Raw genomic sequence first — 14,871 nt, forward strand, 5'->3', positions numbered from 1 at the left:
GATCGATGACATCACCAGCGAAAGGCATGATTGAGACACTTAAGAATCATGACATCATCAGTGATCGATGACATCATAGTAGGAATGACGACATCAAAGTAGGAATGATGACATCATCCTAACAGTCACTCAGAACTGGATCTAGCGGATACATCTCCGCCAATCAGGGAGGCCTTTCGAATGATAATTGAGCTCCTCGCAAGAGCAACCCAGGCTCTGGCTCTCGAAGCCACTGATCGGCACGCCCAGCAGGAAAAAGCAATCCAGGCTCTGGCTTCCGAAGCCGCTGGTCGGCACGCCCTCTTGATTGGCCGGCTAGATCGTCTCGACGGGCTAGGCCCCCAGGGTGCCATTCCGCAGCCTTCTGCCCCTCCTGCCCCAGTTTCCGAGCGCGCCGCCGTTCCGGAGGTTTCCAGACCTGCCACTCCCCCGTCCACAGCGGCCGTTGCTTCTAGCTCTGCCTCTCGGCCGCCTCCAGCTGCTAAGGGCATATTCTGGGGGGGAGTTCGCGTCATCCCAGAGCAGGGGCAGCCACATTCGAGTCCCAGCAGCCATCTGTACCGTGACCTGACCGGCAGGGTTCGCATCACACCAGAGGAGAGGCAGCGCCGTTTGGACACCCGGAGCTGCCTGTACTGTGGTCGAGCCGGGCATTACCTCTCCTCCTGCTCCCGGCGTCCAGTAAGTGGTCCCACCGCTCGCCGGCCCGTGGTACTCTCTCTGGATCAAGACTCTACGTGTCCAGCCGAAAGATCTGTACGGTTGGGTAGCGCTCCCTGCAGGACCCAGGAGTGGCAGTGTGTCTCCAAGAGGGTTAACGAGTTGGAGAGGACTGTCGACCGTCTTTTTGGGAAGCTCAATCGCTGCCTGCAGATCGGCTCCGTCCCCCCGCAGGGGGCCTCCGAGTCTGCTGGCCCTGAGGCACAACCTGAGGCACAACCTGTGGACCTGCCCCTCGCCGAGTCTGAACCTGTACCTGAGGCACGACCTGTGGACCTTCCCCTCGCCGAGTCTGAACCCGTACCCCAGCAGCAGCCAATTCCTGTCCTTGACCAACAACTCATGCTGGACCAACAACTCATGCTGGGAGGCTCCCGTAGTGTCGTCAGCCCTCGGTCAAGAGCAAGAAGAAATAAGAGGCGTTTAAAGGAGGAGACGGTGGGTGACCTCCCCAAACTACAGGTCGGGAGGGCAGGCCTCGCTGTGTCAGATCCCCCTGCGGCTCTGCCTTCGGAGACGGCGGCATTTGACCCTTTTGATGGTCCCCAGCCTCCCATGTTTGGATCGTGCCCCGGGGGATGGCCGGTCCCAGAGGACCCACCGGACCCGGTGGAAGTTCTATCCACGTATCGGTCCATCTATGGCTTCGATATCCTGTATTAGGGAGGAGCACCTCCACTGTCCTGCACCCCCTTTGGGGTCTGACCACCTGCATCTAACCACCTGCTGAAGAGCACCTCACTCTCTTACACCCCCTTTGGGGCCTAACCACCTGCGTCTAACCACCTGCGGAAGAGCACCTCCACCAGAACCTACAGATTTTTTGTCTCCCAGATGCCATCATTGGACGCCAGGTGACGTCCGTTGAGGGGAGGGTACTGTTAGGATGACGTCATCATCCCTACTTTGACGTCATCATTCCGACTATGATGTCATCGATCACTGATGATGTCATGGTTCATAAGTGTCTTTCATGCCTTTCGCTAGTGATGTCATAGCACAGGTGATGTCATGTCTCTGATGATGTCACAAACGGTATGATGTCATAGCACAGGTGGTGTCATGCTCGGATCTATAAAGGCCTGTTCCGGCAGGCTCTGGCCAGTGATTCATAATCTAAATTAGGATCATACCAATCTCAAGCAACGTCTGCAACCTGCAACCAACTGTTCCCAAACCCCGAACAGTGCAGCTCCCAGCTTTCAAGCTACCAAGTTCCACAGCACCCCGGCTTCTCCAGACCTACCAAGTTTCCCGTGGTCATCAACTACCCGCGATTAGATCCACACTTCTCACTCCGATCCTGACACATTGACTTGTTACTTTTCTCAGATTACCATCACCGTTTAAAAATTATAATTGTATTGCTTTCATAGTGACCTTAAATGGCTGTGTGGGTGACACTCTGCAGCCCCCAATATACTACTAATATAGAATCAGAGATGATTACATTTAAAAGCCAAGAAAAAACTAAGTTAATATCAGTTTTACTACTTAAGTAATGTCATATTATACGCATAGTGATATATATCCAGCTAATTAATGTGTCATATTATGCTTAAAGTGTATTATATCTGCTCTGCTGCATAACGGCAGATCTTCATTCATCTTTCCCAAGTATTTTCCAAGCTTGCTGGTTTCGGTGCGAGCGAGTGGAAGTGACGTGACACATGGGGGCGTGGTTTCACCTAAACTGGGTTGTAAAAAGTATACATACGACCAGGACACATATCCTCAATCCGGCTTTCTCAGTCAGTGGACATGACTTCAAGGTGGAGAGAGCCAACATGTTCTAAAAATGAATGCCAAATCTGTGCACATTTTTCATTTGAACCACGGATAGCATGCTTGATCTTTTCCAATTTGACAAAGAAGAGGGCATCCTTTATCCAATGGGTGTGTGAGGGGGGACGAGGGCTCTTCCAATGCATCAGAATAACACGTCTCGCTAGCAGTGAGCTTGTTTTATGGTCGCCGCGCCGAGCTAGGCGTGGGGGAGGAGCGAGCGCCGCGCACCAAAAATGACGTCAATGCGCTGGGCACGCCCTCTGCAACCACACAGCGCGTACCTGAAGATTTTTCTAACAGCGCGTACCTCCACAGCTCCCAGGGAGCGCTGCTCTTTGCAGGGAAAACACTCACGCTGTGTTTTCACCACATTTCTTGACCCATGTGGTAAAACTTTGATTTGTAACTGTTCATTTTTAGTCATTTCAACAAGTATGTGTTGTGTTGAGAGAGATTAAAAGCAGCACAGAGTAGGCTATCAGGGCTGAGAACTGAAACGGCTATTCAGTAAAAACAAGTTTGGTGATTCATTCATGTGCTGATATCCGGTCATTTGAGAGTCAAAGCGCACTCAGTACTGCACATAATAGCGTTTCATTGTGACTTTCCATGTGCTGCAGGGCTTAAAATTCACTTTGCAAACTAGGGGGGAATTCCCCCCTTATGTTCTTCAGATAGGGGCGATCTATAGACTTTGGGGGGGATTCTTTCAGGCGATACTATAACGACAAATACCTGCTTCTCCTGTCCAATAAGCGATAATACTGTAATTTCACATTTTTGTATTTAAAAAAGGAAGTAGTTTATGCACACCTGAGTCTAAATTACTATGGCTTTTGTTGTGTTTTTTCTGCAGTCTAAGCCATAGGCTTTTGGTTCTATGAAAGCCTTTATTTTTTTGTATTGAGTGATACACTAAACACTAATATCATATTATATCAGAAGTGTTCTTTGTTTTGTTTTCACAATAGTGATGTCAGTTTGATTTGGTTAGGTTAGATCTATGGAATATTAAATCATCCATCTTTGCTCACTACATCTGCCTTTCTTACTGTCATTACTGGCAACTAAACCTGTTTGAATTTTGCATTGGGGAGAGTTCTATTGAAGTGACTATAGACCATCTGTGTGTCGATTCACTTTTTATTGAAAATGCTTCCACCAGATTTTCATGGCTGCTTAATGAGGAACGCCATTTGAGTGGCGACATCGTTGACATCACTGACACTCGGCATAAGGAGGATTAACGTTATTAATTAACATCATTATCGATATCAGATTCTTCATTGTCAATAACGTAACGCTAAACATCACTGACTGACGTTACTCGGTGTTGACGTTTCAGCTAGAAGTGCCTTGTTGTTTGACTTGTTCGGTTTGTTTTTTCTGAGCGGATCCCCCTTCTGAGGACGTAGTTTTCCTCTTTAGCCAGCGAGCTATCATGTTTGCAAGCAGCTGTCTGTATCCACCGAGAAATCAGCAGAGGAGCGTTGATGTCAAGAGAGGACTGAGGGACGCAATATTTTTTTCCCCATGATGGCGAAGGCTAGGCGAAGGCCTGACCCGCCCCTCTCTGCCTCTGATTGGCCTACTGTCAAACGTTCATCCAATCACATTCACTTGGCTATCCTGCATCTCTTTCTACAGTCTGTGCTCAGTGGGTCAGACAGACAGCCGTTTCGCTTGCTAAGCACCATTCCGCACAAACATAGATCGGTCTGCGCGAACCATTGCGGGATTACTCCCCCTTTATAAATTGAAAATATGCGGGAATTGGGGAAAATGTGGGGGATTTCCGCCATCCCGCGCCAAATTTTAAGCCCTGGGCTGTTCTCACTATTACCATTGTACAATGTAACATGCTGATCGGTTGGCTGCCGTTCTGACTATAAAAGCATTGGGCCAGCGTGGAGTGCGCACGGGATCTGCCTTGTGGAGCCTCGCTCGACTATAATGAGACCGTAAAGAAGGCCACTAGATCAACACAGTGTGAGGGCAGGAAGAGGTCAGTAGGTAGGACGCCGAAGAGGCCAACCAGGGGAGAAGAATGGATGTTAACAGATGTAATGGCAAGTGTTTGATTCTTCCCATTCACATCTGTATTTCTTTCTGAAACTTGAAGAGTTTTCAGTGGAAGTGGTGGAGTAGGTAGGGGCAGTCATATTTCCCACCAGTATTCTGCAAAGACCCGCCCCATCTCTCTGTTCTCTGATTGGCTCAGACCGGATCAAAGCCAATCAGTGAGCAGAGGGTCAGCCTGACCGTGACTGATGCCTAAAACGAACCTAATCTACCAACAAAGGCAGCAGTACTAGCTACGCCACTCTGAAAATGCTTCTTCATTGTTCTGCCTGCTCTGATAACACACTTGAATTGATATTTGACAATGCAACATACTGGTAGTGTCACAGTGCTGACTGTTCCTCGCAAAAAAATAACAAATAAAATGCTCTGGTCTGCGAGGCCTGTTCTGCCTAATAGGTAGCACCGCCCAGAGCCGTATAGATAGAAGAGTCCCGACATCTCCATTCACTCCAATGGACCAGTTCCAGGAAGTAGGTCCTGGATTAAGCAGCACTGTCACAAAATAGACAGTTTGTGTTGTACTCTGAAAGGGTTTTTCATCCCTTGAATCAAATTGTACATTATCAGCTTTATTTTAGCATGCAAAATAGTGCGAGACCCATTCCTGGCTGTTCATTGGCTAATGAGTCTCGCATTTTGGTCCTCCGCTGATGCCACTCTCTATAGAGGACACTAGCACCGCCTATGACCAGGTTGGATGTTTAGCTGAAGCATTGCTGCTCCGCCCCCCCCTGACACTGCCAAAGCAAATGCTCACATTTAAAATGTCACAGCTTCCATACTTTTTGTCATTGCAGAGAAACCACTCTACGGGAAACTAGGGGGCAGTGTTGTCCTCAGGCCAGACTTGTCCTCTGTGACTGGCTCCATCACAGCCATACTGTGGAAACATGGAGAGACGTTGGCCATAGACTGGTTTGGAAAGGAGGTGCATCCCTACAAGCAACTCAAAGGTAAACTGAGACACAGTGGGTGATTTAAGCTTCCCATGTTTGACCAGGGGAGATACGGATGTAACACTCACATTTAACAGAGGGAGGGAGGGTCAAGTTGTTCTCTCAGATGTTTGCTGAATGGTCCTGTAGTTTTTAAATTTGAGAAAGAAAGTTGAACAAAGTCTACTCTGAGATAATAAAGGATATAACATGGATAAATAAGAGAAACATAATCAAGAAAATGTATCAGTTCTAGATGTACCTCAAAATAAATATACAAGCATTGTTATACAACCATCTTTGATTTAGAATTTTACAGCTAAAACTAATCTATAGGTATTTGCACACACACGCACGCGCGCGCGCACGCACACACACACACGCACACGCACACACCCACACACACACACACACACACACACACACACACACACACACACACGCACACACGGCGGCTCCTGAGCTTGATAGCAAGGGAGGAAACTCAGCCGTTTTTTTTTCTGTTGCAGTTTGAAGACAGATTTAGAGGAATAGCTCATTTTAATTTAGCATTAGGATTAGACTGTTGTGATATCATTGTTCAGTTTTAACCATCAATTGTTCCTTTTCTCAGTATTTCATTTCTCAGAGTAAATACTGTATATTTATTTCAAGATTGTTGTCAATTATTTGTGCTGTTATGGTTATTACCTTAGTTACTCACTTCTACACTAACTTAGATTGTGTTACTTATGGATGGAATTATAGTGAAAATAGATTATCCCCCCTTTTTGCTAGGGACCCCACTTTGAAAACCACTGGCTTAGGCTTAGGCTACAACTGTACCAACCAGCTATTTTCTTCTTTTTTCTTATTGTTTCAGGATGTATCTCTATGCATTAGGCTATTTATATAAATTTATTTATTCACATAGATTCATGATATGGTATACAGCAGCCTGTGACATCAATGTTCTGATTACTGTCTAAATGTAGCCTATTCATAGTATAGTATTCCGATGATGTCACAAGCATTTTTCCTACAATACACATTGGCTGTGTCACTTGATTGTAATCACCTATAAATTGATCACAATCACCCAGTGGCGGCTCAAGAGGGGTGCTAGGGGGGGCTTGAGCCCCCCCTGAAATTAGCCAAGCCCCCCCTAAGCCCCCCCTGGAAATTTCTTTGGAGAAAAACTAAAACTTAATTTATAAGAACTAAACTAGGCTAATACACAAATATTCGGAAGTTTATTCTAAAAATATAAATTAATTAAAAAAATAATCCACTGATCGATGTATTGGTGCTCTGTTCATCATAGTAGAAGTGAAAATTTCCAGCCTTCTTGAACAGAGCATTTACACACCTCCGTGGTTGGTCTGACCCATGCGCTGCACCGGGCCGGCCAAGCAGGGAGAGGAAATGTGTCCCATTTTTATAGTCTTTGGTATGACTCGGCCGGGGATCGAACTCACAACCTCACAGTCTCAGGGCGGACACTCAGACCACAAGGCCACTGAGCTGGTTTTGATAAAAGTATCAAAACGCCTGTTGTCCAGCTCAGTCACTATACAGTCTTGTCACTGGTGTGATTGTTATATAGTGCAGTCTATATGAATGGTTCTATTTCTTTTTACTCAGGCACAGACTATTGATGAATGGATGTGCCTGTGTATGTGGCACTGTTAATTTACATATAGCCTATATGTATGCAGTGATTAGCCTAATTTGTCTCTCAAATATAGCACATTTTAAATCTTTTGTGTAACTTGTGAATATAAACTCTTGATTTACCATCTAAATGTGTGTGCTGCATATAGCCTTGTGTAACTGGACTCATCAGTCTCAACATACAGTGTGACATAGGGCTAAATACACAGTCAGTGTTCAGCTCATTGAAGCACTTACATGCATAATGTTGGGTTGGGGATTTGGCTCTCAATGGAAAAGCAGTGGGCCCTCCTTGTCTAATATTAGAGCCTAATTCACACCCTATCAATATTATTATTATTTATTATATTAGTGGTTCTCAACCTTTTTACACAAGTACCTGAGAAATTACCACCATATGAATGTATGAGAGGGAGGGGCCCCCGCGTACCACCAGTTGTACCTGTACCACAGGTTGAGAAGAGAACCACTGTCTATTTATGTAGAAAAAGTTAGCCCCCGCTGTAAATATTTAAGCCCCCCCTTAGCCCCCCCAGCCACAATTGGCTAGAGCCGCCACTGCAATCACCTGTTATTTTCCTACCAAGATGGCCGTGTGGTGATGTAACAGAATACTATCAATTACTGCATGACTGATATTGTAATCACACTCAGGTGTGCTTTCACAGGACAGGTGTTGTCCATTCAATCAGCCCACCTGTCTTTATAATGGTTGGCTTGCACTGTGTTTGTATGAGACTTGACAAAGGCTACGGCCGAAACTGTTGTCAAATAGCGTTAAATTACACTTTCTTGCATCTGGAAACAGCGTGTGCCTTCCCTTCCCCTCTATCAACATACTTGTTTAGTTACATTCCAATTCATCAACTTTGGAGCGTTATTTATTCCCCCCTTTCCGACATGTTAGGTTGACATGCTTGGTCCCAATCGATTCCTTATTTCTTCTACTTTCATATGGTATAAATATCACCACTCACGCTTTAAAAATGAGCTCGCTGTCAGCCATCGATTTACGGGCCAAATTCAGTTTAAAAATGTGGGAGTTTAAGGTGGCGGTTTTTATTAGGAAAAATTACAGGCTATGCAGTATGAAACATATTAATACAAAACGATTGGTGGACCATTTGCACGCCGAATTTACTAGAAGGCCCGGATAACTTGAAATTAATTGACTTACTTGCACATCCATGCCGTCTGTTAAAGGAGCCCAGTCTAAGGCCATGTTCAGACTAGGAGGCCAAATCTGATTTGTGAACTTTAGTGACCTATTAAAGGACGGCTTTTCCGTGGGGAATATGAATATATAAAATCTCACGCCCCTAAGGTTTTCAAATCTGTTGAAATTTTTGAAATTGGTTGTTTACAGCCTGAGATATCAGCAGAAATCCACTCTGTGTGTGTGTGGGGGGGGGGGGGGGGGGGGGGGGAGGTGCGGGTGCGGGGACTCGAAATCCTACATTTCCCACAATGCACTGGGCTCGCGTGGCCTTCGTTTCCATGCCCACCCCTCAGGCATTTGGCTGATATCAAACTCCAGTAGGTGGCGGTAATGCACATATGTTTGCCAACCGCCATAAAACTCAAAGAAGAAGAAGAAGAAGGCTTCGACAATAAAACATATAGAGAAGAAGAAAAAAATCGAAAATAAAATTGCCTCCAAATTGCACCAAATTTAAACCTAAGTATATATGTCAGGAGATGTCTTCATAAAAAAAAATTCATGCATTTTAAGGCATTTTCGTAGGAGTTACGCGCATCTGATGTTGGAACTATTTTATGTAAAAATGTGTAAAAATGGGTACATTGCTCAGCGTTGATTTCGTTACTTCAACGCACCTACTACTAGATGTAAAATTTGACGAGCTTTCCAATGCCGCCAGTCACGTGTCTGTCCGTGCTTCCGTTCCCGAGAAAATCGTCTCTTTGCAAGGAGCTATGGAAAGCTAACCTAGCTACAGCAGGCTAGGTGGTGGAAAAAGATGGCTGCCTTTTGGTTTTGTTCAAGACCTCTGAAGGGGCGTGGAGGACCTCTAGAGGCGGGACCATGGCTCACAACAATTGTAGTTCATAGGTCCTCGACTTCCGCAAGGCGGACTTGGGCCAGATGACGCGAAATGCGTCGGCTGGCCCAAAAAATATGTGAGAGATGCTTGATATCTCTGGCAGTGGACCTCCAATTTCAAAAATTTAAACGGATTCGAAAACCTTAGGGGCGTGAGATTTAATATATATTCATATTCCCCACGGTAAAGCCGTCCTTTAATGACTTTATCCAGATTGGTTTTATGAGTCTGGACGCTCCAAGTCTGATTTGTGTCACTTGTCCCAAACCACATATGGAGGTAGTTTCCAATCTGCTTTTGACTGATGTGACTTGAGTGCGGACGTGCAGATCCACCAAATCTGATTTGAACGTCACTCATAACTCGTCATCAAATGCTTCTGCGCAGGAAATCCACGTCACCAACGTACATATTTACTGACGCCCACGTCGTTACCATAGCAACCCATGCACATAGGCTGTTTAGGTCTGGACACACAGATCCGACTTGAAAATCAGATTTGTGGCAATGCGGACACACTCCCAAATCAGATTTGGGAAACCAATCAAGATAATGATGATTAACTCATTGAGTGCCAGCCACTTTTGGAGAACGGACGCTCCCAGTGCCAGAGTTTCAGAGCGTTTTCAGTGATTTCTCGAGGCCCACAGAATATTGTGTGATATTACTATGTAAACACTGAACACACACAAAGAACGATGAGACTCTATTCTATCATCTGCAAAAAAAAGTTTATTGATCCCATTTTCCGTTCTTTAGTTATGAGCCGGAGAAGATAGCTTGATTCATCCAAAAACAGTAATTTTTTCCTAGAAGCTGAGATAATTGGCCTTTTGTGAAATTAAACATTTCAAGCACATCACTGACTCTGAAGCTAATCTTTTCTAATGTAGTCACACCTCAAAAATAATTTCCTTCAATAAAACAGTTTAGGCCAGGGAATTTTGTTTGGCAGAATAATATTTTTAGCTACAACCAGCAGCGCTGGCCCCTGCGTGCGCTGCTGGTTGCAGCTTCTTGCTGGTCTTGATTTGCTGCTGGTGGGCATCGGATATTCTGGCTTGCGTTTGTCAACCCTGTCCTGCTGCCTGGGTCTGTCTGGCCGTTGCGTGCTGCTCTGCGTGCCCCCCCCCCCCCCCCCGCCCCGCCTCGCCTCGCCTCGCCTCGCCTGCACACTCCTCCTCCTGTCTGTGGTGGCTCTCTGCTGAGTTTGCTGTGCGCACAGTGAAGGGTGCGCAACATCCCGTTTTTTTACAGCGTTCCGCGTGTGTTTGTCACCGGCAACGATGCTTCCAGTTGAGAATAATAACAACTCCACGGTGTGGATGTGCGGATGTGCTGTCGCAACCGACACGGAGCGGCTCAATTGTGGGAGCAGATTGGCTGCTGCAGGCACAGCTGCAGTAACGTGCTTCAGCATATCGATGCATACGGATGCGATGCGATTTCCGTTTCCATAACGACTTCTTCTTTGTTTTTTCCTTGCCTTTCTGTTATGTGGAGAGCACTGTCGCCACCTAAGGGTTCTGTAAAATAGGTTATAGACCTCCAATAGCTACTATAGTTGTACAGGAGCTGCGGAAGGCTTTGATCGACGTCCCACCGTCAAAAAACGCATTGGACGTCGAAGGACGTCCGTGGCACTCTACGTCACTATTTAATTGGACGTCGAAGGACGTCCATGGCACTCAATGAGTTAATGACTTTATCAGCAAATCAGATTTGCCTGTAATGTGAACATGGCCTAATACTGTAAGCTACTGAGGTGCTTAAACCGCGGATGACCTGCACTGCAGCTGTAGCGAGCACCTGACGTGCTCGCTACAGCTGATGTTACATACGATGCCATTTGCATTGAGTGCTGCATAAGAACGACGAAGAAGGCTTGTCCTTGATGTTAGGAACATGTGAATACAGCAAAGTTATTTTCAACAGAAAGTAAAAGGCAGAGACAGCACACCAAACAAATGTTCCCACTGCTGCGCGACACGGTCAAAAACCAATTGCCCTTCTGGGTCAAACACCTAGTGAGTGGTGGTAAAGGCAGCACCTATATAGAATACCTGAGCCCAGGTAACATCGCACAGTGACACCCCATGGACAAATAAAAACATGACAGCACAAAAATCAACCAGAAATATGACCAGAACACATTTGGCACTTACACCGTCTGTAACCGGTGCGCGTGCAGCCGATGACGTTGCAGTATCCCAGTGTTTGCTTTGTTGAGATTTCAGCCTCCGTGTGTACAGCGCTGCCCTCTCTAAACTCCTGTTGTAGAAAGTCGTGTTGGGCCGCTCGCACAATACAATGTCTGGCTTGTGAGCTAACTTACTGCTTGATAAAAAAAAAGGAAAAGAGGAAGGGGAAAGTATAATATCGTCGCTGTCGCGGTAGGACCTCGAATCTCCAAAACAGCAACTTTTCAGGAATTAAAAAAAACCTGTTTGCTCTTAAAATACTGAACCAAACGTCGTCAAAGTTGGCACATGTCTTAATTATAGTTAGTTTCCCGCTGAATGTGTCATTACTTTATTAATATCTTACCTGGATAAGCTTAAATGATGTTGTTTATATTATCAGTCCGACTTGGAAGCACTCTCTCCCGGCCAGTCAGGCGGGAGAGAGTGGTATGCTCATGCACGAGCCCCAAGCAGCAGCAGTGCCCCTCGCCTCTCATGGCCGAGGCGGGGGCTTTGGCATGGGGTGAGAACAGTCTGACATAATGTAGCGTTAACGTTACTTTATTCTCGTCATAAACCACTCTGATTTGCATGTTAAAACAAGTTTGCAGCCTAGGAATAACTGGAAAACATTGTATTGATCTATTAACGTCAGATGAAGCCAGAATTAGTCAAAACGATATCAGAAATATACAGCACGTCTGCCGTGTGACTTTTCCGGGTTTACTGTCCTGCGTGGGGGGGGGGGGGGTGTACAGACGGAGGTAGGGGACGAATTTCGAGGTTTGACTGACAGATTGAGGGCGAATGGCATTACGAGATTTACTCACAAGCTCGTTTGAATGCTTTTCCATTGGTTGCATTTGGTAAGAAACACACAGAGACGTGAAGGGTGACCAATGGCATTGATTTATGACAAAAAGTAAAAAAGTGACATTCGAGGTCCTGACACAACAGCGACGATATGGTGTTACTGTCTGTAAATCTATCTATTAGCCTACTTGAGGTCATCACTTCCTAGTAGACAATGGAGCTGGATTCCACAAGTTTTTCAGACTCATTCATCATTGGACAATACAATGTCAATCTTAGCAATCTATCCAATCAACAACCAATTTGGTTGAATAAATTACTTGATTGGTAAGGGCGGTTTAGGCTTCAGCTAAATATGATTGGTTGGAAAACACATAATTTCACTGTTCCCTGTGAATTGCAAGTGTTTTTCAACCAATCATATTATGATTGGTTCATGGTTCATGGTTCATTAGATAAATTATCAAAGAAATAAACGCCCTCAGGGGTAATGTTTTTGTACCTGAGTGCCGGGCCAGAGTCCTGTCTGCATGGAGCTCTCCTTTCCATCAGTGCCCTACAGGTGTCACTGTTGTTGAAGCATTTAAGTATAATGAATGAAAAAAGGAGCGTCCGCACATCTGAAAAACCACATTTGATTGATATTTTATAAAAATAAAAAAATTATATATAAAATCCCCAATCTCTTCTATAAAATGGAGGACCATCCTCCTCTCCCTCACTAGAATAACCTCCTGTGTGACACACACACACACACACACACACACACACACACACACACACACACACACACACACACACACACACACACACACACACACACACACAAGGCTTAAAAATGGAGCATCCAACAGTGTGAGTGCTTAATATTGTGGCCCAAAACCATTGTTTTGTCTGTATAGGTTTCACTATGTCACCCTTTATGTGACCTTTGATGTACTGTAGACCAGAATGTCGCCATCTATTGGTTTTTATATATCTCTACACCCTCTCGAAGCAACAACACCTTCTGTGGCAGTTTCCTATTGGCTTAACACCACTACATAAGGACCGGGTGTGGCATGCGATCTGTTTGATATCTGTTTGACTTCCTGACGAAGGCTTGATGCCGAAACACGTCGAAGTTTGGTTTTTAAAGTGTATTATGACATTGCCATGCAAATAAAGACATTTTAACCTTAATGAGAGTGCCTTGGAGTTTTTTGTATTTCTTCAGCATATCGGTATCCCTATCCAAAGAGCACCTCAAACAAACAACTTTTTGAGTCCAGGAAGCGCTCCTTCCTAAACATTTTTGACTTGTGTAGATTTTGTGAGGAGGAAGAGGAGACTGATTTGCTTTTATTTTGGTATTGTCGGTCTTTGTTATTTTGGATTAATGTCAGCGCCGCTGCTGGCCATTAGGGTGCCCTAAGCGTTTTTTTTTCATTGTGCCCCCACCCCCTACCAAGAAAAATTCACAAATGCAATCGTCTCTGTGTGTGTGTGTGTGTGTGTGTGTGTGTGTGTGTGTGTATATATATATTGAGAAATCTGGTAATAGTAATTTTGTTATGTTTTACTTGAGATGCCTGAATTATTTCATGTTAGAAGCAGAGGCGCTTTATTTTGAAACTCCAAGAAGGAAGTATCTGCCATATGCAGGGAAGTACAGTAGCTTAACTACGGAAACAGTGTATTGCAAGATGGCCTGAAAAGTCCGCTGTTTATCTCCCTTTTTGCTGCAGCATGTTGAAGAAATAAATGTTCAGTTTGAACAACACCCGTTCTGATCATTATAGAGCAAGATGATGGCTTCCACTACACAACACTGTATTTACCTAGGCTACGTTACATATTTGCGGGAATGGGAGGAATCTCGCACTTGTACTGATGTCCAGCATGACTGGTGACGAGGGAAACATGAGTTTGTTTACTGCGTCGCATGTAATTAACGAGGAGATCCCGCGACTTTGTTTTAAGGGGAGAGTTAATTTTAGAAGGGGCAGCATTACCAAACTGCGGGGCATCCACCACACTGTCTGTTTGCCCGTGGTATTCCTGCTCTGGATGATGCCCTAGGCGACACTTGGTGCCCTACGCTCAGTGCGTTGTGCGCGTGTAGGGAACCTGATTAAAGTTGAAGAGTGGATTTCAGTTTACAGCTCAATTTGTTATAGCTGCCCTCTAACCAGACTGTCTGACAAGGGGAGAAAGTACAATCTCTCCACTTGCCAAACAAGATGACTGACTTCCGCCAAAAACACACGTCATTACCGTGACTGTTAATTCAGTCTGAGCGCAACACAAAAACATACTGTAATGAAAAAGTACCCGGCGTCTATTTGGAACCAGCGTTTATTTACCAAAATATGTGCCAGACACAGCATCTATAAGGGACCGCCGTCTATTTGGGACTCTGTGTTTATTTGAAGTTTTACGGTAGTCATAGCGTCATCTACCGGTAACACGAATAGCGGTTTATCTCGAGGACCGTTCGGCAGATCGACTTCAAACTGAGTGCACTGCCGGGAACCCGACGGAGTGTTAATAACTCTGTTGAGAAGCTAACCCTAACCATGTTAAGAACACTGTTGATAAGCTAACCCTAACCATGTTAAGAACTCTGTTGAGAAGCTAACCCTAACCATG

General features: G+C 45.2%; 1 protein-coding gene across 1 annotated transcript in view; it reads left to right on the forward strand.

Annotated features, from left to right (window-relative positions):
- Window positions 1-14,871, forward strand: part of LOC310791621 (protein NLRC3-like) — a gene marked incomplete at both ends in the record, with an annotated part of 41,494 nt that overhangs the window by 7,531 nt on the left and 19,092 nt on the right. Inside the window, one exon of the mRNA XM_083653285.1 lies at window positions 5,391-5,546. Within this exon, the coding sequence (XP_083509411.1) occupies window positions 5,391-5,546 (156 nt within the window). The remainder of the gene's footprint in view (window positions 1-5,390; window positions 5,547-14,871) is intronic.

Source organism: Poromitra crassiceps (genome assembly GCF_964638095.1).
Source record: "Poromitra crassiceps genome assembly, chromosome: 16".
In the NCBI taxonomy this organism is placed as follows: Eukaryota; Metazoa; Chordata; class Actinopteri; order Beryciformes; family Melamphaidae; genus Poromitra; species Poromitra crassiceps.